The sequence below is a fragment of the Vulpes vulpes genome, chromosome 7, assembly GCF_048418805.1.
Source record: "Vulpes vulpes isolate BD-2025 chromosome 7, VulVul3, whole genome shotgun sequence".
Lineage (NCBI taxonomy): Eukaryota > Metazoa > Chordata > Mammalia > Carnivora > Canidae > Vulpes > Vulpes vulpes.
In genome coordinates this window covers 72,708,517-72,734,487 of record NC_132786.1, presented here as the reverse complement: position 1 = coordinate 72,734,487, position 25,971 = coordinate 72,708,517, and the positions used below count along the sequence as shown (strand labels likewise).

The following is a 25,971-nucleotide window of genomic DNA, read 5'->3' as shown; positions in this document are numbered from 1 at the left end:
CCTGAGTGACTTTGAGTTCATCTCTCACACAGATCCCGAGTTGGAAGGATTGAAACAAGCGAATCCCCCAAACCCTGGTTCGCCTCCATGGCCCCCCCGCCCCCCGGGACAAGTTGAAAGATCTAAAACCAGAACCAGAAAAAACTGGCGAGTTGGGGGCCAGGCAAGGATGTAGAAGAGGATTCTGCTGACTTCAGGCACCCTAGTCAGTCTCTCTCATTGTAAACCAGAAGTGTCTATTCGCTTGGTCTTTTCCACCAAGTCGAAAGATCCTCAGGCTGATCTAGGTGCCCGCTGAGTCTGGTTGCAGCTCCCGGCCACGATTTCCTCCCATCTCTTGCCCCAGGGTGGCGGACGGGGTCACCAGGCCCCCTGGCCGGGGCCCCTCCGCGCGCCGGGGACTGCAAGGCTCGCGCTCCTCCTCTCTCGCGTCCCCTCCCCTCCCCGCCCCGCCCCTCCCCTTCCCTCCCTCGGCCAGTCCCTCCCCAAGCCGTGGCGGAGGTGGGGCCGGGCTTGGCTCGGCGAGGCCCGTGCATTCCAGAGAGCCGAGCGAGCTAGAGCAACAAAGGAGCCGGGGAGTCGGTGGGAGAGTCGGGGGGCTGAGGCGCGCTCGGGCGAAGGTGGCTGCTGGGCCGCGGGCTGGCGCAGAGGGGAAGCCGGGGAGCTAGTCCCCACCGCCGGCGCGCGCCTGGCCTCCTGCGCGGGGCCGAGAGGTAGTTTTAATGGTGGGAGGGGGAATGGGGCTGGAGATGGGGGGCCCAGGGGGCTCCCGGGGCTGAAGACAACTGGATTGCCAGGAGAAAGAGTAGAGGGGGGTGCATCCCGGCCGGGGCCTCCGCCGCCCAACATGGGCCCCCGGGTCCAAAGTTTGCGAAGTTGGGCGCCGAGGGCCCGCGGCGCGCGGAGCGTCCGAGGGGGCCCGGCCCCGGCCCCGCGGGGCGCGCAGGTCGCCTGAGCCACCTCCGCGGCCCCAAGGGTTGCGCGTGCGGCCGGGGGGCTCCGGGGAGCGGGCGGGGACGCCGGGGCTTCTGCTGAGTTGGCGGGTTTAGCCATGGCCGCTGCCCGCCTCGCACGGGGGCCCGAGATCCTGCTCCTGGGGCTGCTGCTGCTGCTGCTGGGGGGCCCGGGCCGGGGGGCGGCCTTGAGCGGGAACGCGACGGGGCCTGGGCCGCGGAGCGCGGGCGGGAGCGCGAGAAGGAGCGCGGCGGTGACCGGCCCTCCGCCGCTGCTGAGCCACTGCGGCCGCGCAGCCCCCTGCGAGCCGCTGCGCTACAACGTGTGCCTGGGCTCGGCGCTGCCCTACGCGGCCACCTCCACGCTGCTGGCCGGGGACTCGGACTCCCAGGAAGAAGCGCACGGCAAGCTGGTGCTCTGGTCGGGTAAGCGCGCGGGAGCCGGAGCCGGAGCCGGAGCCGGGGCTACGGGGGTGGGATGCGGGACTCCTGGAAAGAACAGGCTCGGGCCTGAGCTTTGGCGAGGGCGGGCGCTGCACCCGGGAGAGTTGGAGGAACGCAGTCTGCAACTCGGGGTCCTGCCGTAAGCGGGATGGGACCCTCGGGGGGGGGGGGGGGGGCGAGGCGGTGGAGGGAGCCGGTCACAAAAGGCCTGAGCGGGGTGGGTGCGCAGAGAATGGGAGGAATGAGGGGCCCGTGAGGAGGGGGTTCAGAGCCACGGGGAAGGAGGTTTTTTAAGAAATGGGGCTGCTCCACCTAAGTACTGCTCTGGAAGCGGGGTCCTTGGGGATTCAAGGAGGTGTTTAGATCTTGGAAAAGAAGCCAACCGGCAAGTCGAGTTGGAGAGGAAAAAAGTAAAGATCCCGGAGAAGATTTAGGCATTGAGGGAGAGGGTGGGGGGGAAGAATTGAGTGAAATTTGTGACGGATACGAAACCCCCTGCTGTTGAGTAATTAAAAGTTAGCCAGAAATTTCCAGAAATCTTGTTTTGGGAAACAGGAAGTCCAGTGATCTCGTCTTGCTTTCTCGCAGGAGATTTCACTGTTTCCTCATCTGAAAAATGGGGACTCTAATCCTTGTCTGAGGTTGTGACGGAATGAGACTATTCTAAGGATTAATTGTATATTCTTTGGAAGTTTGGGTCCTCAGGCTGGTCAGAGCTGCAGAAGGACACTTAAGTCTATGATGTTGAGAGTCTGTGGGTACTTTCTTAGTGGTTTGAAATCCCAGAGCCCTCACCTCAGGATAGGATTATGGCCAGGCCTGAAAAACTGCAGACTGAACCCAAACAAACTCTTCCTTAGCAGTGGGGAGTGGATTCTCTCGCCACTTGTCACTCTTCTGGATTGGGGGCCTTAAGGGACTCGGAGAAGAGAACTGACTGGTCTTGTCATCGCTTGCTTCTAGTCCGTGTGATTCCAAAACTGTCCTTGAAAAAGAAAACCAAAAGTCAGGAGCCAGCTTGGCAACTTCTTCTTTTGACAAGCTTGGGTGCCCTACATCCATCTTGGTTCTGCCCTGGGGGCTAGTGATGATCCTGAAGGAGGAAGTGTATTTAGGCTGCAGGCCTGTCATTGTCAACTTGTCCACTAGAGTTCTTAGAGTCATTGCTGGATGTTGGACAAAGCCATATAATTCCAGGCCTGGTATCACTAAATGGTCAGTGTCACCTGGCTCTTGGAGGTGTTTTCGTGGGTGAAAGATGAAGATGATCTAGGTGGTCTTCATCTGTAAACTTTTGAAGGTAGACACTTGTTTGTTTGTTTGTTTGTTTGTTTTAAAGCCTCAGAGTTCTGAGTACCCAGCCATCTGCTCAGTCGTTAAATTAGGCATTGGTTGCTTGCTACATGTTATCCTGGATCAGGTTCTGGGACATATAAAGACAAGGAATACAGACATGATCCCTGCCATCAAGGGAAGACCACAGACAGCTTTAGCAGTTCCCGTAAGAGGTATTGTGACAGAGTAGGGTGCTGAAGGAACACAAAAGACTTTGGGGAGCAAGGGAGACCCTCCCCAGAGGAACTGACCTTTCACCTATGACCTGAGAAATAAGCAGGAATTAGCTGAGCCAAGGAAAGGTTGAATGGGAAGGAATAGGAAGAGGAGACAGCATCAAAGGTGAGGAGGTGAGAGGACTTGGTACTTTTAAAGAAGAGTGCAAGAATTTTAGCTGAGCTGGATCAAAGCATAAAATCTAGAGGGATAGAATTATAAGAGGTAAGACCTAGAGTGTTAGAGAGTAAAGGAATTCCTACCTCGTATTAAGAAGTTTGGATGTTATCCAGAAGATAATAAGGAGCCACTGAAAGCATTTGAGCAAGGGAGAGATGTAATCATATTTGCATTTTAGAAAGATCTCTTTGAGTATTGTGTGAAGAAGCCATGGAAGGAGGAATGGCCTGGAGCCTGGTTGCTTGCTTAGGGAATGATTGAAGTAGTCTAGGTGAGATATGATGGAGGTGGAGGTCCAGGTGAGAGATGATCAGGTGATAGGCTGGAGGAAGTGGACAGGTGCCAGAAATCCAAGTTAGAACCAGTAAGACTTGCCAATGAGTTGGATGCAAGGCATGAGTGAGCAGGAGGACCTAGGATTCAGGCTTGCAGGGAAGGTGGTATCATTCCCTTTCACTAAGCTGGGAATGCTGGAGGAGAAGGTTTAGGAAGAAAACATGGGGACACCTGGGTGGCTCAGCGGTTAAGCGTCGGCCTTCAGTTTAGGGTGTGATCCCGGAGTCCCAGGATCGAGTCCCACATCAGGCTCTCTGCATGGAGGCTGCTTCTCCCTCTGCCTGTGTCTCTGCCTGTCTCTCTCTGTGTCTCTCATTAATAAATAAATAAAATTTGGGCAGCCCCAGTGGCCCAGCAGTTTAGCACCGCCTTCAACCCGAGGTATGATCCTGGAGACCCGGGATCGAGTCCTATGTCGGACCGCCTGCATGGAGCCTGTGTCTCTGCCTCTCCCTCTCTCTCTCTGTGTCTGTCATGAATAAATAAATAAAATCTTTTTTTAAAATAAAAATAAATAAATAAAATCTTGAAAGAGGAAGAAAGCATGGATTCAGTTAGGCGTGTGAATTAGAGATGCTCAACGAACATCTATGTGGAGATTACCAGCAGATTTGGAATAGGAGTTGCTGAAGAGAGTGGTCACTCTGTGTTTCCTTATCCTTGACTGCTGAGCCTTTGGAAGTATGCCACTGAGTGAGGAAGTTGCTAGCTCAGGTTGGACTGCTTTCTAGATCTGTATAGAACTCAGGTCCTCCTGTATCTTTCAACTCTCTGGACTTGGGCCTTTTCAGGCACTCAGCATCTTTCCCCCAGGATAGCTTGACAGGTCTCTTCTTAGGCATTCCAAGCTGACCAGACAAACATAATATCCAGGCCACAGTCCACCTTGGGCCAAATCTGGTTTGGTAAATGGGCTGAGAAAGCAGAGACCTGTGGCTGGTGAGGGAAATAAGTCCCTGACAACCAGCACGTAGCCTCTTTGACCATTGCTGTGCTCTGTGTGTGCACAGTGATGTGTGGCCTTGTCACCCAGCCGGAGGCTGCCAGTAGAAAAGAGCCGGAGAAGCTGGGAGGAATTTCTCTTTTCCTCTCCGACATCTGGTTGAGCAATGAGAGGAAGGATGTTGGTGATGGTGGTGGGTTGTTTGCAGGGGCAGATCAGAAAGAATTCCCCTAGAGCTGTTCCCAAACCTGGCTGATGATGATGAGAATCAGTTAAGATATATATATATTCATACTTTCCATATATATATATGGAAAGTATGGAAATAGAGGAAAGCATCTATGGGCCCAAGTTTTCATTTTTGCTTTAGATTTTTGACTTTTTAATTTATTTATTTTTAAAGATTTTATTTTTGGGGCACCTGGGTGGCTCAGTGGTTGAGCATCTGCCTTTGGCTCAGATTGTGATCCTGAGGTCCTGGGATCGAGTCCTACATTGGGCTCCCTGCAGGGAGCCTGCTTCTCTCTCTGCCTGTGTCCCTGCCTCTCTGTGTGTCTCATGAATAAATAAATAAAATCTTAAAAAAAAAAAAGATTTAAAAAAAAAAAAAAAAGATTTTATTTTTAAGTAATCTCTACACCCAACATGGGGCTTGAACCCACAACCCCAAGATCAAGAGTTGCACGATCCTCGACTCAGCCAGGCAGGTACCACAAGATTTTTAACTTTAATTGTGCTATGCCACATGCATACAGAAACTGCATAAAACAAAGAGGTATTAAATAACAAATAATTGGGCAGCCCCGGTGGTGCAGCAGTTTGGCGCCGCCTGCAGCCCAGGGCGTGATTCTGGAGATCCAGGATCGAGTCCCATGTCAGGCTCCCTGCATGGAGCCTGCTTCTCCCTCTGCCTGTGTCTCTGCTTCTCTCTCTCTCTCTCTCTCTCTCTGTCTCTCTCTCTCTCTCTCTCTGTCTCTCATGAATAAATAAATAAAATCTTAAAACAAAAACAAAACCAAATAATTATAAAGTGACACCTGAGTCAAGAGCTAGATCATGGGATCCCTCCTTTGTCTTTTTCAATCATATTTCCCTCCCTTCTCTTCTAGAAGTACCCACTACCCTAATATTTTTGATTATCATTTCCTTTCTCTTCTATAGCTTTATCATCTAGTTTTGGAATCCCTAATCAGGATATTTAGGTTTTGAATGTTTTTGAGCTTTATACAAATCACAAGATGTATATTCTTTTATGTCTTTTGTGTCTGGCTTCTTTTGTTATTTCTTTTGTAAGATTCATCCATGTTATTGCAGCTCTTTTTTTTTTTTTTTCATTGTCACACAGTATTCCATTGTAGAATATATCACAATTTACTAATCTGTCTTGTTGTTATTAAACATTTAAGCTGTCCTCAGTTTTTGGCCACTGTGAATACCATTGCTGTGAGTATTCTTCTATGTATATCCTGGTGCACCTGGGTCAAATTTCCCTAGGTACCTACTTAGAGGAATGGGATCACCAAACAGTAGGTTATGCATATGTTCAGCTTCTTTTTTTTTTTTTTTTTTTTTTTAAGATTTTATTTATTCATGAGAGACACAGAGAGAGAGAGTGAGGCAGAGACACAGGCAGAGGGAGAAGCAGGCTCCATGCAGGGAGCCAGATGTGGGACTTGATCCTAGGACTCCAGGATCATGCCCTGGGCCAAAGGCAGGTGCTAAACCACTGAGCCACCCAGGAAACCCCAGCTTTTTTTTTTTTTTTAAGATTTTATTTATTTATTCATGAGAGATACACAGAGAGAAGCAGAGACCTAGGCAGAGGGAGAAGTAGGCTCCCCACAGGGAGCCTGATGTGGGACTCAGTCCCAGGACCCCAGGATCACAACCTGAGGCAAAGGCAGACACTCAACCACTGAGCCACTCAGCTGTCTCTACCTTCAGCTTTACTGGGTAATACGAAACAGTTTTCCAAAGTGGTTATACCACCTTAGATTCCCCACTTATCTTGTAGAGGAGTCACCATCACTCCACATGATTCTTGATTATTGGTGGTGTCAGCCTTTTACCTTTTTGCCAATCTGGTGGATATAATGTGGTATGTATTTGTGGTTTTAATTTGCATTTCCCTGATAACTAATGGGGTTAAGCACCATTTCAAATGTTTATTGGCCATTTGGATTTCTTCTTTTATGAAGTCTCTGTTCGCATCTTTGGCCCATTTTTCTATAGGGCTGTCACTCTCATAAGATTTCTAAGAGTTCTTTCTTTATGCTGGACAGGAATTCTTCATTGGTTGTATGAGTTGAAAATATTTTCTGTGCCTTGCCTTTTAATTTCCTTTGTGTCATCTGTTAACAGAAGTTCTGAGCTTTAAGATAGTCGTTGATTAAAAAAAAAAAGTCATTGATAAAGCTTTTTCTGATTAGTACTTATTGTCTTATTTTAAAAAGTCCTTTCATTGGGTAGCCCGGGTGGCTCAGTGGTTTAGCACCGCCTTCAGCCCAGGGCGTGATCCTGGAGACCAGGGATTGAGTCCCACGGCAGGCTCCCTGCATGGAGCCTGCTTCTCCCTCTGCCTGTGTCTCTGACTCTCTCTCTCTCTCTCTATGTCTCTCATGAAAAAACAAATAAAACCTTTTTTTAAAAAAAAGTCCTTTCATGGAGTACCTGGGTGCCTTAGTCAGTTAAGCATCCTAGTCTTGGTTTTGGCTCAGGTCATGATCTCAGGATCCTGAGATCTCCTTGCAGGGGGCTCCCTGCTTAGCAGAGAGTATGCTTTCCTTCTCTCTCTCTCCCTACCCCCACTCTTGCTCACACTCTGTCTTGCAAATAAATAAATAAATAAATCTTTTAAAAATGTCCTTTCATAACATAAAGTCTGAACTTATTCTCATGTTATCTTCTCAAAACTTTTTTAGATTTTTCTTTCAATTTAGACATACAATTTACTAGTTTCATTTATATTTCATTTAGTTTCAACATAATTTGTTTTTTGTTTTTGTTTTTTTTAGATTTTATTTATTTATTCTTGAGCGACAGAGAGGGGCGGGCAGAGACATAGAGAGAGAGACAGAGACATAGGCAGAGGGAGAAGCAGGCTCTCTGCGGGGAGGCTGGGGACTCGGTCCCAGGACCCCAGCATCATGCCCTGAGCCAAAGGCAGATGCTCAACCACTGAGCCTCCCAGGCGCCCTCAACATTATTTGTTAAAAAGAATATCCCTTCTCCACTCTTCTGCCATAAATCAAATTGTCCAAATATCTATTTGTTTCTGGGATCTTTATTCTGTTCCATAGTTCTATTTTGTCTATCCTTTGCCAATATGTGCCATCTTAATTATCATATCTTTATGGCATGGTTCTTCACCTTCTTTGAGCTATGAACCTCTTTGGCAGTCTGATAAAACCTCTGTGCCCTTTCTCAGTATCATATTTTTAAATTTATAAGGTAAAACACATAGGATTAAAAAGGAGAATATAGGTACAAAGGAAATGATTTCTATTGAAATATAATTATCAAACATATTAAAACAATTTTGTGATCTAACATATATGTGCTTCTTTACTGATAAACTAAGTAAGATGTACTATGTGTATAATAACCACCATAATATCAAGGTAGAGATGAACAATAACAATATTTTGAGATATCTATAATAAAAATATCTAATTTCCATTCATGACAAAAACACAATACTGATAACATAGTATGTGGCTTACACCCATAATTGAAGGAAGGGCTAAATTTCTATTTGATGTAATTTTTTTCTCATTCAAGTTCACAGACCCCTAAATTCTCTCTAAGAATCCTTTTTGAGTTTCAAGTCAAGAACCTCTACCATTATTTTTTTTTTTCAAAGATTTTATTTATTTATTCATGAGGGAGAGAGAGAGGCAGAAACACAGGGAGAAGCTCCAAGCAGGGAGCCCGATGCGGGACTCGATCCTGCGTCTCCAGGGTCAGGCCCTGGGCCGAAGGCAGGTGCTCAACCGCTGAGCCACCCAGGCGTCCCCTCTACCATTCTTATAATGCTTATAGCATTTATGGTACAGCAGTATTTAATAGAGTCTGGACTATTCTTGACCCTTTGTGTTTTAATATAAAAATATTTGGGGGAAAAAAAAATATTTGGGGGCACCGGGGTGGTTCAGTGGTTGAGCATCTGCCTTTAGCTCAGGGCATGATCCCGAGATTCTGAGATCGAGTCCCACACCAGGCTCCCTGTGGGAAGCCTGCTTTCCTTCTGCATATGTCTCTGCCTTTCTCTGTCTCTCATGAATAAATAAATTAATTAATTAAAAAATAATTATTGGTAATTTTGATGGGGGTTACATTGAATATACAGACTAATTTGGAAAAAAGACATCTTTACAATACTTAGTCTTCCAATCATTTCATTATATATTTCTATTTAGATCTTTTTTCATTTTCTCAAATTTTTATTTTTTTTTTAATTGTGACTCTTCATCATTAGAAGGCCAGAAGTTTCCTTTTTTTTTTTTTTTTAAGATTTTTATTTTTTTATTCATGAGAGACACAGAGAGAGGCAGAGACACAGGCAGAAGGAGAAGCAGGCTCCATGAAGGGAGCCCGATGTGGGACTTGATCCTGGGTCACCAGGATCATGCCCTGGGCCGAAGGCAGGCCCTCAACCGCTGAGCCACCCGGGGATTCCCCTAGGTACTTGGTTTTTAAAATACTATTCTAAATAGTTCCTTTAATATTTCATTTTGTTTGTTGCTGGCATATAGAAATACAATTGATTTTGAACCCAGTAAACTAGCTAAATTTATCCTATACACATAGCCATCTCATTTGTGAATAATGAGTTTTGTGTCTCTCTTTTCAAGCCGCGTGCCTTTTAGTCTTTATTGGCTTAATGCACTACTTAAGATGTCCAGTGCATTGTTTAATACAAGTGATGAAAGTAGCAGCATTCCTTATCTCTGACCTCATATCTGTATTCTAAAGTTTTCCCATCTCTGATGCCTGGGTGGCTCAGCCATTGAGTGTCTGCCTTCAGCCCAGGGCGTGATCCTGGGGTCGGGATGGAGTCCCACCTGCTTCTCCCTCTGCCTCTCTCTCTCTCATTAATAAATAAATAAATAAAATCTTTACAAAACTAACTAAATAAATAAAATGTTCCCATCTTTCACCATTACTATGATGTTTGGCATAGGTTTCTTGTAGTTACATTTTATCAGATTAAGAAAGTGTTCTTTTGGGGCACCTGGGTGGCTCAGTCGTTGAACATCTGCCTTCAGCCCAGGGTGTGATCCTGGGGTCCTGGGATCCAGTCCCACACCGGGCTCACTGTAGGGAGCCTGCTTCTCCCTCTGTCTATATCTCTGCCTCTCTCTTTGTGTCTCTCATGAATAAATAAAATCTTAAAAAAAAAAAAAGTGTTCTTTTATTCCTAATTTGCCTATTCTTTTTATCATGTTGAACTCTATCGACTACTTCTGCATCTACTGATATGATCATATGATCTTTTTTCTTCTTTAATCTGTTAGTGTGGTAAATTGCATTGATTGAATTTCCTAATGTTAAGCCAATCTCAGAACAATGGTTTTCAACCTGACTGATCATCAGAACCACACAAAAAGTCATTTTTAAAGTTTAAATTGTGGCAAATATTTAAGAAGTCTATGAATATAAAAAAATGCCAAGATTAATAGAACATCTGTGTCTTTATTTTTTCTGTTTCATGTTTTTAATAAAATGAAAGAAATAAAACAATGGATAACATTGATGTCCCTTTCTTCCTTTTTTTAAAATTTTATTTTATTTTTATTTTTTAAAATTTTATTTATTTGTTTGTGAGAGACAGAGGCAGAGACAAAGGTGGGCTCCATACAGGGAGCCCGATGTGGGACTCAATCCTGGGTCTCCAGGATCATGCCCTGGGCCAAAGGCAGGCGCTAAACCGCTGAGCCATCCAGGCTGTCCCCCTTTCTTCCTGTCTACAATTCTGTCCCCTTCTCTTCTCTAGAGAGCTTCCCCCAACTCTATGGTTGACATATTTATTTTTTAAGCTTAATTACTTCTAAAAAATAGGTAGTATGTACGAGCTGTACAAAATTCAAAAGTAACAAAAGTTAAACCCCTCCACTTCTGCTTCCAGCCACCCATTTCCCCTTCCTAGAGGCAACCACTAGTACTGGTTTTTGTGTGTCCTTTTAGAGATAGCCAACATATGTATAAATGTAGATGCGTCCTTAGTCTTTTTCCTCCTACAACCAGTAGTAGAAGTCTGCTCCGCTACTGAAAAGCAGTAGTAGTCTGCTCTTCGGGCTGTTCTCACTCAACTATCCATTTAACAAGATGCACTGGAGGTAGTTCAATTTCACTGCAAGTGGTTCAACCTTGCGTAGTGTTGCATTATAGTGATATATGGTATCTTATGTGGCTGGTCTCCTATTGATGGCTATGCATTCTGCAATTTCTCCTCTTTTGCTGTTACAGTTCTGCAATGAATAATTTTATGTATTATCTTTGTAAACATGTGAAGTGGGATCGCTAGTATAAAATTTTGATCATGCCAAACAGTTTCCACAAGTGTTTACTAATGTCTGTTCTTACTAAAATTATATATAAGTGCCAGTTTCACCCACATTCTTGTCAACACAGCGTTTTCAATTATTTTGATCTTTATCACTCTGAAAGTTAAAAAATTTTATCTCATTATAGTTTTATTTCACATTTAGTTTATTAAGAGTGACGTTAACGGGTACCCGGGGTGGCTGAGTTGGTTGAGCTTTGGACTCATGGTCTGACTCTTGGTTTCAACTCAGGTGGTGATCTCAGGGTTGTGGGATGTCCGCACACACGCACACACACACACACACACACTCTCTCTCTCTCTCTCTCTCCCCCTCTGCCCCTCTTCCAACTTGCACTCTCTCTCTCTAAAATGAATAAATAAAATCTTTTAAAAAAAGAATGAGATTGAATGTCTCTTTATGTGTTTAAAGGTCATTTGTATTTGAACTTTGTCTTTTGCCCATTTTTCTATTGGATTATGAATTTCTTACTGATGTGGAAGAGATTCATGTACATAAGGAAATTAGCTCTTTACCTGCCAATGTATCAGAAATATATTTTCTCGGGCACCCGGGGTGGCTCAGCGGTTTAGCACTGCTTTCAGCCTAGGGCATGACCCTGGGGACCCAGTGTCGAGTCCCACATTGGGCTCCCTGCAAGGAGCCTGCTTCTCCTTCTGCCTGTGTCTCTGCCTCTCTTTCTCTCTCTCTCATGAGTCTCTCATGAGTAAATAAATAAAATCTTTAAAATATATTTTTTTTCTTAAGTGTATTGCTTTTCTTATGATCTTGTATTTTACTCTACTTATCTATTTTCCTGAAGTCTTTTAAAATCTTTTATTTTGGGATCCCTGGGTGGCGCAGCGGTTTGGCGCCTGCCTTTGGCCCAGGGCGCGATCCTGGAGACCCGGGATCGAATCCCACATCAGGCTCCCGGTGCATGGAGCCTGCTTCTCCCTCTGCCTATGTCTCTGCCTCTCTCTCTCTCTCTCTGTGACTATCATAAATAAATAAAAAAATTTAAAAAAAATAAAATCTTTTATTTTGTAGCTTCTGAGTTTTGTGTCATACTTCAAAAAGCCATCTCTACTTCAAGATTTTAAAAACCATTTCCCATCTTTTCTTCTGGTACCTTAATTTTTAAAACTCATGTAGTTATTTTGATTCCTCTGGAATTTATTTTTATGTAAGAAATGGAGTAAGAATCCATTTTTTTCCCTAGATAGTTTCTCAGTTGTCTTTTAAGATATCTTTAATAATCTGTCTTTTCCTTGGGGAGTTTATTTTTAAGGTACAAAACAATATTTAAAATGAGAAAAAAACACCTGGGTGGCTTAGTTGGTTAAGTCTCTGCCTTTGGCTCAGATCATGATCCTGGGGTCCTGGGATAGAGCACTGCAGGGAGTCTGCTTCTCCTTCTCCCTCTGCCTGCTTCTGCTCTCTCTCTCTGCCAAATAAATAAATAAATAATATAAAAAATAAATTGAGAAAAGAAAAAACAAAATTCCACATCTTTAGAAGTTGATTATTGCAAATATCACAAAATCCAGAAAAATGATATTTTTATTAATCAATTGCTTACTGCTCCTCTGGAATAAATTTTACTCTAGTAAGCTTCCTCCATTTAAAATATATTGTTCAGTAAACATCCAGTAACATTCACTTTTTTCTTTGTTGTACAATTCTATGAATTTATTTTTTTAATATTTTTTATTTATTTATTCATAGAGACACAGAGAGAGAGAGAGAGTCAGAGACACAGGCAGAGGGAGAAGCAGGCTCCATGCAGAGAGCCCAACGTGGGACCCGATCCAAGGTCTCTAGGATCACACCCTGGGCTGCAGGCTGCGCTAAACCACTGTGCCACTGGGGCTGCCCCAATTCTATGAATTTAGACAAACACATAGTTATGTAACGAGCCGCTACACTCAAGATAGTGACAATCCCTTCAGACCCAAATATTCTCTCATGTTATTCCCTTGTGTGCAAATTATCCTCCTACCTACCCCCTGGCAACCACTGCTGTGTTCTCCACCCGGACCCACTTGGTCAGAACTCTTAAGAGGGGTTTTCTCCAACTAGAATGATAGGGGTCCCCAGATGATTCTGATTTGGTCAGGTCTGGGGACAGTTGCCCAAGGACATTGCTTCTTGACAGGAACTTGCTCTGTGCCCTGGAATAGGCTTTGTGGTAGTGGGAGCTGTGAGTGGTCAGAGCTTTCAGATGAGTAATAACACCTAATATTTCCCGAGTGCCTGTTGTCTGACAGATACCATGCTAACCACATTCAATGCATTATCTAACTCTTCACAACATTTCCACGGGGTAAATCTATTATCCTTATTTCACAGATGAAGAAACTGAGGCTAGCCATAAGGTAATCTGCCCGAAATCAAACAGCCAGGAAATGGTAGAGCCTAGGTTTGAACCCGGGGAGGTTAATTGTAATGCCCATGACCCATATCATTCTACTGTATTGCCTCTTTCCCAAAAAAAGAACAAGTATCTGCCCCTACCACTGTAGCTTGGCAATGTGGCAGTCACCCAGTTTGGTCTCACATCCTCAGAATGTGAGACCTTTTTTTTTTTTTTAAGATTTTATTTATTTATTCATGAGAGACACACACACCACATACACACACACACAGAGGCAGAGACACAGGCAGAGGGAGATGCAGGCTCCCCACAGGGAGCCTAACTAATGTGGGACTAGATCCCAGGACCCTGGGATCATGCCCTGAGCCAAAGGCAGACGCTCAACCACTGGGCCACCCAGGCCATCCCTCAGAAGCTTCTCCTAAGATAACTTCTTGGGTGAACAAGTATTCCGAAGCAGGGATGACTCGGGAGTGACAATGGGGGCAGAATGCTGGGTGGGCCCAGCCACTGGGGCAGCAGGGTAGAGGCCCTGGGTTGGGGCAGGGGTGCTGGGAGATCTCCATCTCTTTCTGTCTTGCTGACAACATGTTTCCTCCTTCTGCACTGGACAGAACCTCCTCTGTTTCTCTCCATCTGATTTCCTGTTTCCTCCTCTGGCTTTGGAGTACCTGGCTCCCCTGACTACTTCTTCTAAAGCTCCTCCCTGTACTCTGTTTCACTTCAGCTTGGTAAGAGGGTCAAGGATCCTGGGTCTGGGCAAAGGGCAACATCTGGTTCTGGTGCATGGGCTTTGTGATGGGGACGGGGTGGTATCCCACAACCTCCCTTTACCCTAGAAGAGACCTCTGAAAGGTTTTAAGAATGCCCCGACAAGGTAAAAGGCAAGTCAACCTGGGGTTCTCAGCAGGGCATTTGGAAATGGGGGCTGTTTTTTTTAAAAAACTGGAATCACAAATACATACAGAAAAGTGCATGGATCACAGGCTTGCTTTTCACAAGGTGAACACATACATGTAACTGCGGCCAGATCAAGAATTAGAGCATTACCAGCATCCCAGAAGCTCCCCTTCAGGCCCTCTTCCAGTCACCAACTCTGGAGTAGGGCAAAGGGGAGCATTTAGGGGTTCTGTTGGCACTTAGTGGAAAGAGTCTAGGGATGCTAAAAGCCCTACACTCTAGCGGACAGTCCTAGAGAAGACTCATTTGGGCAAGACTGCCCAAATGCCCTGTTGAGAAACTCATCCTGCCCAAATGCCCTGTTGAGAAACCCTGCGCCTGACAGCCCTGGCATTGTGGCAGAGACTTGCCTTAGGCCTGGGAATGACTGTGACTGAGTCAGCATGAGGAGGGGTTTCACTGCAATGTGCCCACACTGTTGCCTCCCCCTAGGCCTCCGGAATGCCCCCCGCTGCTGGGCAGTGATCCAGCCCCTACTCTGTGCTGTGTACATGCCCAAGTGCGAGAATGACCGGGTGGAGCTGCCTAGCCGCACCCTCTGCCAGGCTACCCGAGGCCCCTGCGCCATCGTGGAGAGGGAGCGCGGCTGGCCTGACTTCCTGCGCTGCACCCCTGACCACTTCCCCGAGGGCTGCCCGGTGAGTGCTTTGAGGGGCAAGCCCTGGGCATAGGGCAGGGTCCAACAGGAGGCAGGAGCAGGGCAGCCCCACAGGCTTCTCTCCTGGGAGACCTAAATCTGCAGCCATGGGGTCAATGAGCCACAAAACCAAACTGACACTCACTGACTGGGCCAGTCTATTAGGGATTATCTGTTTATTTATAAAAGGCAGCTGTTCAACAAATATTTTTTGAGCACCTACTCTACCAGGTGTTGGGGAGTTTCGGGAGTCATGGATGACAGGAACTCATTGGCCAAGCAGTTTATGGTTTTTTTAGTTTATTTAGAGAATTAAGACACACACACATAAAACAACTAGAGATACCAAGACGGGTGTGATCTCATTCTGGTGGTAAAGGAGAGCTCACAAGTAGTAATAATAATAATAACAGCAATAATATTAGTAATCATGCTAGTTATTACTATTTACTACCTGCCAAATGCTATAGGAACAGTTTACATCTATTTATTCATTTAACCTTTAAACCACACCATGAAGTAGGAGCTGCTATCCTAGAGTTGGGAAAGTGAGATAACAGAGAGGTCGAATAATTCACCCCAGGCTATTGATATAATTTGTCATTGAGTGGTAGGGCTGAGATTCAAACGCTGGAAGGTTGTCTCCAGCCTGGGCTCTTGGCACTCCGCCATGCTACCACTCTGCCTCATATTAAACCAAGGGTGCCCCTGGGCCTCCTGCTCCCTTTTGCACTGCCCTCTTCCCTTCCCTTGTGCCAGAATGAGGTGCAGAACATCAAGTTTAACAGTTCGGGCCAGTGCGAGGCTCCCTTGGTTCGGACCGACAACCCCAAGAGTTGGTATGAGGACGTGGAGGGATGTGGGATCCAGTGCCAGAACCCGCTGTTCACTGAAGCCGAGCACCAGGACATGCACAGCTACATCGCGGCCTTCGGGGCAGTCACAGGCCTCTGCACACTCTTCACCCTGGTCAGCCGATGGCAGGCCTGCGGGCGGAAGGGTCAGGGGGAAGGGGGCCTAGAACGTGCAGCCTAGAAAGTGGGAAGGAAGTAGATTGTCAGTTGGCCCAGCTATTGGGGCAGAGGGAGGTGAGGAGGGGAAGACCTGGTGGGGTCCCTGGGACAGGGTCTGGATAAGAGGGGTTTAGGGTTCAGACTAGGGTATCCATGGCAGCAAAATCACCCAAACCTCATAGAATGGACCCCACTTATCTTTTCTAGGCCACATTTGTGGCCGACTGGCGGAATTCGAATCGCTACCCTGCTGTCATTCTCTTCTACGTCAACGCGTGTTTTTTTGTGGGGAGCATTGGCTGGTTGGCCCAGTTTATGGACGGCGCTCGCCGGGAGATTGTCTGCCGTGCAGATGGCACCATGAGACTTGGGGAGCCCACGTAGGTGTCTTGGGGACCCCGAAATGAGGGGAGGGGCAGAAAGTTGAAATGTGTGTTTCCCACAAAAGGGACAGGTGGGGATTGAAACTGACATTTGAGCGTAGGATTCAGCTCTGCCTGTTGTGCCCAAAGTTTGCAGCATTAGGGCCGTGAATGTTTGCATTTGCTCCAAGGGGCATCCTTCACACCCTCTTCAAATCTGACCTGAGTCTTGTACCTAAGCCCTGACTCCTAGGGAACCTCCAGACCTTAGAAGCCAAGGGTCTGGGGACAAGGTGGAGAGAGCTGATAAAGGGAGGACAGAATGACCTCCCCAGGTGACCCTTCACATGTCTGCACAGCTCCAATGAGACCCTGTCCTGCGTCATCATCTTTGTCATCGTGTACTACGCCCTGATGGCTGGTGTCGTCTGGTTTGTGGTCCTCACCTATGCCTGGCACACCTCCTTCAAAGCCCTGGGCACCACCTACCAGCCTCTCTCTGGCAAGACCTCCTACTTCCACCTGCTAACGTGGTCACTCCCCTTTGTCCTTACTGTGGCAATTCTTGCTGTGGCCCAGGTATGGTGACTGGTGGGGGCCTGGGGACTGGAGCGGGCTTGGGTAAGGGGGCCAGTGACCAACTCTGTCCCTCCCTCCCACCTTCTTCCCACCGCAGGTGGATGGGGACTCCGTGAGCGGCATCTGTTTTGTTGGCTACAAGAACTACCGATACCGTGCTGGCTTCGTGCTGGCCCCCATTGGCCTGGTGCTCATTGTGGGAGGTTACTTCCTCATCCGAGGTGAGTGAGCACCAGGCCAGCACCAGTTGGGCCACAAAATGCGCCATGCGCCTGCTCTGTGTAAGTGGGAGCTAGAAGCTGCCAGCTTCTGCTGCCTTCGCAGCAGGACCTCAGTCAGCTCACACAGGGTCTTGCTGGTAAGTGGAAGGTGCCCACTCTCAGCAGAAAGTGTCATGGCACCTGGTGTGGGGCAACACCTCTGTGCTGGCCAGAGAAATGCAGGCCCTTTCTCCAGAGCCTTGAGCCACAGCTCACAGCCTGTTGAGCAGAGCCTGAGCCCCGGCTCAGCCCTTGGCCAGCTGCACTCATACAGTGAATAAACTGGCCTGTCCACAGCAGCCAGCTCGGGCCTTCGGTTGTGTGTGTGTGTGCACCCTGAATTTATATATGCCCCCCATCTCTTGGAACTTGGCTCCTCATCTGCTTTCCACCCACAAGTTGCCACAACACGCACAGATTCGTTGTTCCCTGATTTCCCGTCTGGAGCCACCACCTCCACAGTAAGCCTCCGTGTCTTCTTAGCTCATTTTTGTTGCATTCTCTTTGTAAACTTCAGTTTCCTCCTCCTGTGCTGTCAGCCTTCTGTTCAGCCCACCTCTTTTTGGCAGTCTCCGGGCCTCTGATTTATGTTTTGTATCTTTGCTGTCCTGTACGGTGGCCTCTAGCCACATGTGTTGAAACGACTCCAGACTAGGATGTGTCATCAGTATAAAATTGTATTGCAATACAGAGCCCAAAGAAAGTAAACTACCTCATTAATAGTTTGTTATATGGAGTACATGTTGAAATGATAATGAAATAAACAATGACATTGTGTATGAAATGTATGGAAATTAGCTTCACTTGCATCTTTTTACTTTTTTAATGTGGCTACTAGAAAATTGGAGAGTCTGTATGTGGCAGACATTGTATATCTATTGGATAGCACTGTTCTTGCATCTCTTTATGCCTTTTCCATCAGCACAGCTTTGACCTGGCTGCCTCATTTAGGGGTAGCTGGGGCCAGGACCAAGGCGCCTTCTCTCTCTCCTTATCTGTCTGTCTGTCTGGGCTCTGCCCCAGTCTTCCAGTACACAGCACATCTGCCACCAACTATGCTCCATTTCTCAAGTGTCTCCAGTTCCTCAAGCTTTAAAGCATAGGAGTAATCAGACTGGGGACTCCCTGTTATACCCATCCCTCCCGGGAGGGTGGCCTCACCCTACTAATGTCTGAGGTCTCTCTTCTGTTCAGGAGTCATGACTCTGTTTTCCATCAAGAGCAACCATCCTGGGTTGCTGAGTGAGAAGGCTGCCAGCAAGATCAATGAGACCATGCTGCGCCTGGGTGAGTGGATCGCAAGGCCTTTGGCCTGAGGTACTGGCCAGCCCACCACTGTACCCTCCTGGGGCCATGGGACCTGCAGGATAGGGTCTTAGAAGAGTAGTGTCAGTGGCACAAGTTAGCAGCCATGGGATCAGGACAAGGCTTTGTGTGTGTGCGTGTGTGTGTGTGTGTGGTGATGGTGGTACCAGCACAAAAGGGGACCTTCTTGGACGGAAAAATTCAAATTCATGCCAAGACTACTTCCCCATGCCACCTGTCCCACAGTTGTCTCAAGTGCCCTTCGGGCCTTTTTTTGGAGAATACAGCAAACTGAGCCTAGCATGGATTTACTCCAGACTCAGCTATGTTTCAGGCCTAACTGGGGCAAATACCTTGTCCCTGCTGCTGCTTCCACACCTGGGATTGGTAATGTTCTGTCCCACCCTGGCCCTCCACAGGCATTTTTGGCTTCCTGGCCTTTGGCTTTGTGCTCATCACCTTCAGCTGCCATTTCTACGACTTCTTCAACCAGGCTGAGTGGGAGCGTAGCTTCCGGGACTATGTGCTGTGAGTACAGGGCCTGGGGCTTGGGGGCAGCAGCCATAGGAGCTGGAGCCAGGACTGCAGAGATAGCCCTTTTACCGTTCAGCAAGGCTCTGCCAGGTGTCCTCCTCCGATGGCAGGTGAAACTGCCCATTGTGCTCTGGGTGCCCGAGATGTCCTTTGCTCTGTAATTTGCAAACACGGCAAGCAGCTCTCCTACCCTAGCTCCACTCTGCCCTCCTCTCTGCATGAGCCACTGTCTGGCTGGTGTTTGTAACTGTTAAGCTCTCTCGTGTTTGGGCTTCTCTGACGACTCTGTGTTGGCCATAGAAGTCACTCTAATTCTCAACGTACTCTTTACAGAGCTTATTATAGAGCCCTGCACAGAAGCAGTTACCTCTCTATGATAGATTAACAACCTGTTAATACTTGCTAGCTTTGTCTGTGCTTTTTTGTGTCACCACGAGGATGAATCTGAGAGTAAGGTAGCTCACCCGCTGAAAGAAGAGCCACACTTGCTGATGGCAGGAATAGCAGTTACAGTGCTCATTAAAATGGACACCAGTCCTTGTCCTGACTGCCTCAGGCTCTTCCTTAATGGCTTCAGCTTCCAGTCCAGGAAGCTTTAAACCACACTAATGCCTGGTCCTCCCACAGAGATTTGATTTCATTGTCTGGGGTGTGACCTAGACAGTAGTAGTTATTAAAAGTAACTCTAATGTCCCAAATGACTCTACTGAGCACCCGGGGTTGTGAATCATTGCTGTGGGGGCTTAGCGCTTTCCAAAGTCTTTGGGTTGATTATTTGGGTCCCCACCCAAGAGACCCAGAAAGCCTCACCTGTCTGCTACCTGCCCCCCGCCATAGGTGCCAGGCCAATGTGACCATCGGGCTGCCCACCAAGAAGCCCATCCCTGACTGTGAAATCAAGAATCGCCCTAGCCTCCTGGTGGAGAAGATCAACCTGTTTGCCATGTTTGGAACCGGCATTGCCATGAGCACCTGGGTCTGGACTAAGGCCACGCTGCTCATCTGGAGGCGCACCTGGTGCAGGTGGGATCAGCAGCCAGCTGGATCTGACCTTATGCCCTTCATTTCTCAAGCTTGATGTCCCAACCAATAGGTGTTGTGGGCTCCGCAGTCTCCCAGCACTCTTGGGTAGGCTAGTTTTCTAAGGGTCTGCGCTGAGATCCCTAAAAGCTGCCTCCTCTGTGGCTCACCACTGCCCTCTGGTGACACCTCCTGCCCTTGGGAGGACCAATCAAGTGCTGAGCCAGCTGCTGCCAGCGTCTCTTAGAAGAGTAGACTGATTTGAGTGATTTGAGTACTGAGCATACAGGAGCCCCAAATTCTAGGCCCACTTCTTTGCAGAGGTCTCTACTCCTCAAAGTTGTGGAGGGAATGGCGTCGTCACTGGTCTTTCACAAGATTGGATGGAAGTGGCTGCTCCTTCACTCCCCTCCCCCACCTCTTCTGCTCTCAGGTTGACTGGGCAGAGTGATGATGAGCCCAAACGCATCAAGAAGAGCAAAATGATCGCCAAGGCCTTCTCCAAGCGGCGTGAGCTGCTGCAGAACCCAGGCCAGGAACTGTCCTTCAGCATGCACACTGTCTCCCACGATGGGCCTGTGGGTGAGCTTCAGGCCCCTTTCCTCCACGGGAGCCACTCAGCACCCACAGTACCTGGGCCCCATCCCACTAGGCTGGTGTGGACACGTGGACTGTCTGGAAGGCTGGGAGGAATAACCCCCACCCCCGCCCCCGGCCTCTCCTCACACACTCAACTTTCTCCAGTCCCCCCTCCATCCCTGGCTCCTCTGCACTGTTTCTGCCCCTGGGTCTGCTTGCTGATACTTTGGTCTCATCTCCTTTTCCCTCCTTCTGTCCTCTCCAGTTCCAGGAACTGGCTTTCAGACCTCTAGCAAGGCCCTACTCTTCAGACAAGGACTGGGTAGCTCACTATGATTACCCTGGGTGGGCCTTCTGGGCTCAGGGGACGGTGAGGGAGCTGCTGGGAGAAGGTAGATGTGCTAAGTGAGGAACGAGCCGTCATCCAAGAACTGGGCAGTCATGATTCCTTAGCCTTTCCTTTCATCCCCACAGCGGGTTTGGCCTTTGACCTCAACGAGCCCTCTGCTGATGTGTCCTCTGCCTGGGCCCAACATGTCACCAAGATGGTGGCTCGGAGAGGAGCCATACTGCCCCAGGATGTGTCTGTCACCCCTGTGGCAACTCCAGGTACAAGGGGGTCAGGCTTCTGTAGAAAGGTGGGGGGCATGGAGGCTGGGGGTTCTTGGGATGGGAGAGGAAGGAAAGGCCCTGGAGGGTCTAGAGTGTAGGGCTGAAGCACTAGAGACCTACAGTTGTGTCCCAGAGCTCAAAAGTAGGGGTGCGAGGAGAGAACGGGTGGCATGGACAGAGCCAGCATCCCAAACTCAAGTTCTCTCTCCTGCCATCAGTGCCCCCAGAGGAAAAAGCCAACCTGTGGCTGGTTGAGGCAGAGATCTCCCCAGAACTGGAGAAGCGCCTGGGCCGGAAGAAGAAGCGGAGGAAGAGGAAGAAGGAGGTGTGCCCACTGGCACCACCCCCTGAACTTCACCACCCTGCCCCTGCCCCTGCAGCCAGCGCTGTTCCTCGACTGCCTCAGCTGCCGCGGCAGAAGTGCTTGGTGGCTGCAGGTGCCTGGGGAGCTGGGGAATCCTGCCGACAGAGAGCCTGGACCCTGGTCTCCAACCCTTTCTGTCCAGAGCCCAGTTCCCTGCAGGATCCATTTCTGCCCAGCGCCCCAGTTCCCACGGCCTGGGCTCAGGGCTGCCGGCAGGGGCTGGGGCCCATTCACTCCCGCACCAACCTGATGGAGGCAGAGCTCATGGATGCAGATTCAGACTTCTGAGCCTGGACAACGGGACCTGGGATAGGAAAGAGGAGCAAATACCATTCTGAGGTTCTTCATCCTCCCTGAGAGTGCTTCCCCTGTCTTCCGGAGAACCTGAGGGTGCAGTGCCCTCCCAGGAGAGCTCTCTCTGTCTGGCTCATGGCAGCGGGACTGTGGGAAAGGGCCTGACATCTCCACGGGTAGGCCTCATCCAGGGAAGGGCCCTGGAGCTCGGGGTCCTTGTTTCTGCCCCGCCAGCTGGAGTCTGGCTGGCAGTATTCACCTGCAGCAGAGTCACGGGCTATGCAGAGCTTGAGCGGGGGCAGTGATGGTGGAGGCAAGGGTGACAGTACCCAGAGTGAGCTGTGGTAGCCAATGAGGCAGCCAGGCCCAGGCCTGGCAGATAGCACTGGCTGCCCTTTCCTGGCACTTTCAGACCAAATGTGTTTATTGTGTCATTAGCCCTTTGTCTAGATGGGTACAGGGCTCCCTTCTCTCTCTTCCCAGTGGTTGTGGAGCTGGAAGTGCCAATTCCCATAGGGGCTCTAACCTCTCTCCACAGGTGTCCAGTTGGCCCGACCCCAGGCCAGTAACCCCTCCTGTGTGCCGTCCTTCCCCTTTCCCACTCCAGGCCAACCTCTTCCTGTTTCCTGTTTGTTGAGCAGAACCCAAAACAGAGGCATGTTCCATCCCACCCCTACCCCTCCCCTTGGTGCTGGGCTCCATCTCCAGGTGAGAGATTGGTTCAGCTATGGAGCCTGGCCTGGTGTAGAAGCGGCAAGTGATAGGGAGCCTCTGGGCCCCTGAGAGACACGTGTTCTCTCTTCCTCTCATCCTTCCTGTGGGGGAATGGATCCTCTGACTTGAGGGGCTGCCCTGGGAGGCTGCTGGAGCTTCAGCCAGGCAGGAAAGCTTCCTTCAACTTCTGCAACTGGTGGGTGAGGAGATCCCCACCTCTCATAACCCCTAACTATGTCCCCCAGGCCCCAATTTCAAGAACCAGGCAGCAGGAAGCCTTAGGAGCTAGCTGGGTTCCAGATTGGGGAGAAGAAATACAAACAGTAAATAAAAGGTTTTTGTATAAACTCTCGGTGTGCTTCTTTTCCACAGGCCCTTGGGAGGGGCACCTGCCTGGCTCAGGCAGTAGAGCATGTGACCCTTCATCGGGGGGTCAAGAGTTTAAGTCCCATGTTGGGCATAGAGATTACTTAATAAAATAAAATAATATCCATAGGCCCTGGCCTTGACCTGTTTGCTTGGTCCTTATCTCATTCGTCTCCCACTTCCTCCTCAGGCTATTCTGAAAGGCCAACGGCTTGGTGCTATTGAGGTCAGGACTGACAGATCTTAGGCTGACGTCAGCTTAGTGCCCAGCCAGTAGGCTCCATATGGACAAAAATTCTTCTGTGGCCACAGCTGCCTCTCTGTGCACTGACTATAAGCTGACTGAGCAAGAACATGCAGCTTGCCCCTGGAGTGACCATCGGAAGTGTCACTACACCCCGCTAGGATAGATGAGCATGGCTCCTGTGGCAATCCTTGGGCCCCACCTCCGGTGCTCTTCCTCCTAAAAGGGTTGTCGGTAGGACCAATGCATTCTGATCCACAGCTTCCTCCCCTGGGTGATGGAAGGAATTCAGACTCCTCAGAGGGAAGCCTGTTAGCTCCACTTCCTCCAGTATCAGTAGGAGATTAGGAAGTGGGTTCCAAGGACTCAGGATCACGTGGAAAGGCTCTGTGGAGGAAAGAGGGTGATGCCCCCAGACTGGGAAGGTATAGTGGAGTACTGGCCAGGCTTGTTTATGTGACAGAGACATAAGCATTTTGCCTAGAGCCAGATTCCAGGGGAAGGGGAGAGGGTGCTTACATACTGATCTGGTCATATGGTACTTTAGACACAAATGATTATAATCATAGCTAACTCATCGAATGCTCATTAGGCTCTTCTCTAAGCACTTCACATGCATTGATTCACTGAATCTCACCACAGATCTGTGAAGCACAGAGAGGTTTGATCGTTCAGCCAAGGCCACACAGTAAGTGGTAATGCTGGGATTCCGTCAGGGCATCTGGCTCCAGAGCATGCTCTTGGCCACCGTATTTGACTGCCTCTTGCTTAATTCAGAGGCATCAGAGGTTTTTTGAAGAAATACGTTCAGCAAAGCAAAATCACTTATGCACAACCTCACAGCTCATAAGTGACAGAGCCTGGACCCAGGGTCATCCTAACTACCAAGTGCAGACTGTCCAGTCTCAGCTCTGACTCTGGATTTTTCTTCTCATCCAGATTTCCCATGCTGTGTTCTCTCTGGCCTCCCTGTACCCCTTAGTGCTTGCTTCCCTCATTCATTCTTGCCCTTAGTGCTTCGCTCAGTAGGGATGTAGCTACTTCTTAACCTTTATCAACAAGAGTATTCAAAACAGTAAAATGTATCAGTGTTGTCTAATGATCTTTTCGGAAATAAGGGAAAATGTCAACGATTTTCTTTCTTTTCATCTGTGTGGACATTCCCTCCATCCCTGCTTTATTTAATGGGAATATTTAGGTAAAGGATGAGAAATGGGATGTAGAGGGAGTTGACTGTGGGCTTTAAAAGCTCAGAAATGTTACCTTTCTGCCTCTGGTGGTGGAGGCTGACAGAGAGTCTGTAACCACGAGAGGGCACTGTGAGCCCACGTTTAGGAGATGCTTCTGTTAGGTGGCAGGGAGAGGTCTAAGGACCATGACGTTCCTACAACCAAGAAATCTTGCAGTGTTTTTATAGGAGCACCAGCTCTCAGGACTGAGTCACTGTGGTCACTTTTCTACCAAAGCTTCTGAACTAGATCCCTGGAAGAGATACTCCTGGGTCCTAAAGGAGCCTGGGGACTCCCTATGTCTGAGCGGTTACCCTGAGAACAGAGGGCTCCAGGCATTCAATGCTGGGGCAGTTCCTCCCTCAATCTGCCACTCTTAACTTAGTTGTCCCTCTTCGTAGGTTGGGAGGCCTGCCTCTGTTGGTCCAAGCTTCTTTTAAGTAGTCAAGCTACTGCCCCAACCTTTCCTCTGCCTGCTGAAGTTTTCTTTTTCTTTCTCTCTTTCTCTCTCTCTCTCTCCCTCTATCTTTCTTTCTTCTTTCTTTCTTTCTTTCTTTCTTTCTTTCTTTCTTTCTTTCTTTCTTCTTTCTTTCTTTCTTTCTTTCTTTCTTTCTTTCTTTCTTTCTTCTTTCTTTCTTTCTTCTTTTGTTCTTCTCTTTCTTTTTTAAAAGATATTATTTATTTATTCATGAGAGACACACAGAGAGAGAGAGAGAGAGAGAGGCAGAGACACAAGCAGAGGGAGCAGGCCCCATGCAGGGAGCCCTACTGGGGACTCCATCCCAGGACCCCAGGGTCACGCCCTAGGCTGAAGGCAGGCGCTAAACCACTGAGCCACCCAGGGATCCCCTCGTTTTTTTTTTTTTTAACCTAAGAAATTGGAAAGATGCAGAAACACACAAGGAACAACCTAATAAACACCCATATTCCCACTACACAGAATTAACTCTTTTTTTTAAATCATTTTACCGTATTTACTTCCAGCTTATATATATATATATATTTTTTTTTTATTAAAGATTTTATTTATTTATTCATGAAAGACAGAGGAGAGAAAGAGGCAGAGACATAGGCAGAGGAAGAAGCAGGCTCCATACAGGGAGCCTGATGTGGGACTCTATCCGGGAATCCAGGATCATGCCCTGGGCCAAAGGCAGGCACTAAACCACTAAGCCGCCCACGGATTCCCTCCAGCTTATAATTTTAAAGAAAGAAAATGTAACAGATTTAGCTGAAGAAGTCCCCTTTGACCAACATCCCTGGTCCATTTCTCCTCCCAATTTCCCTTTCTTTGACAGAAAAACAACTCTTTGAGTTTTGTGGGTTGCCTTCCAGTCCATTATTATGCTTTCATATATGCATATGGTGCTGGGTTTCCATAAACTGTTTATGTATTGGGATGCCTGGGTGGCTCAGTCAGTGAAATGTCTGTCTTTGGCCTATCCCAGATGCTGGGATGGAGCCCCACATCAAACCCCACATCAGGCCCCACATTAGGCCTCATATCGGGCTCCCTGCTCAGCAGAGAGCCTGCTTCTCCCTCTCCCTCTGCTGTTCCCCCTGCCTGTAC

General features: G+C 48.2%; 1 protein-coding gene across 2 annotated transcripts; it reads left to right on the top strand.

Annotated features, from left to right (window-relative positions):
• Positions 1–772: 772 nt before the first annotated feature.
• SMO (smoothened, frizzled class receptor) lies at positions 773–22,909 on the top strand. 2 transcript variants are annotated; one of them, XM_072764081.1, is made up of 13 exons: positions 1,171–1,379; positions 13,944–14,060; positions 14,722–14,927; positions 15,686–15,895; positions 16,147–16,319; positions 16,661–16,880; positions 16,978–17,101; positions 18,335–18,427; positions 18,865–18,973; positions 19,817–20,002; positions 20,433–20,581; positions 21,053–21,187; positions 21,409–22,909. In XM_072764081.1, the coding sequence occupies exons 3-13, from the start codon at positions 14,781–14,783 to the stop codon at positions 21,840–21,842; spliced, it is 1,980 nt and encodes a 659-aa protein (XP_072620182.1). In that variant the 5' UTR covers positions 1,171–1,379; positions 13,944–14,060; positions 14,722–14,780; the 3' UTR covers positions 21,843–22,909. The 2 variants fall into 2 exon arrangements, with proteins under 2 accessions (XP_025866659.2, XP_072620182.1); XM_026010874.2 differs by lacking the exon at positions 13,944–14,060 and having other exon boundaries at positions 773–1,379.
• The last annotated feature ends 3,062 nt before the right edge of the window (positions 22,910–25,971 follow it).

Bases quoted from the DNA above. Each gene is read 5' to 3' on its own strand.
- SMO (XM_026010874.2), top strand. From the start codon at position 1,052: ATGGCCGCTGCCCGCCTCGCACGGGGGCCCGAGATCCTGCTCCTGGGG. The intron at 16,320-16,660 runs GTAGGTGTCTTG...ATGTCTGCACAG, and splicing joins ATGAGACTTGGGGAGCCCAC to CTCCAATGAGACCCTGTCCT. The intron at 20,003-20,432 runs GTGGGATCAGCA...TTCTGCTCTCAG, and splicing joins TGGAGGCGCACCTGGTGCAG to GTTGACTGGGCAGAGTGATG.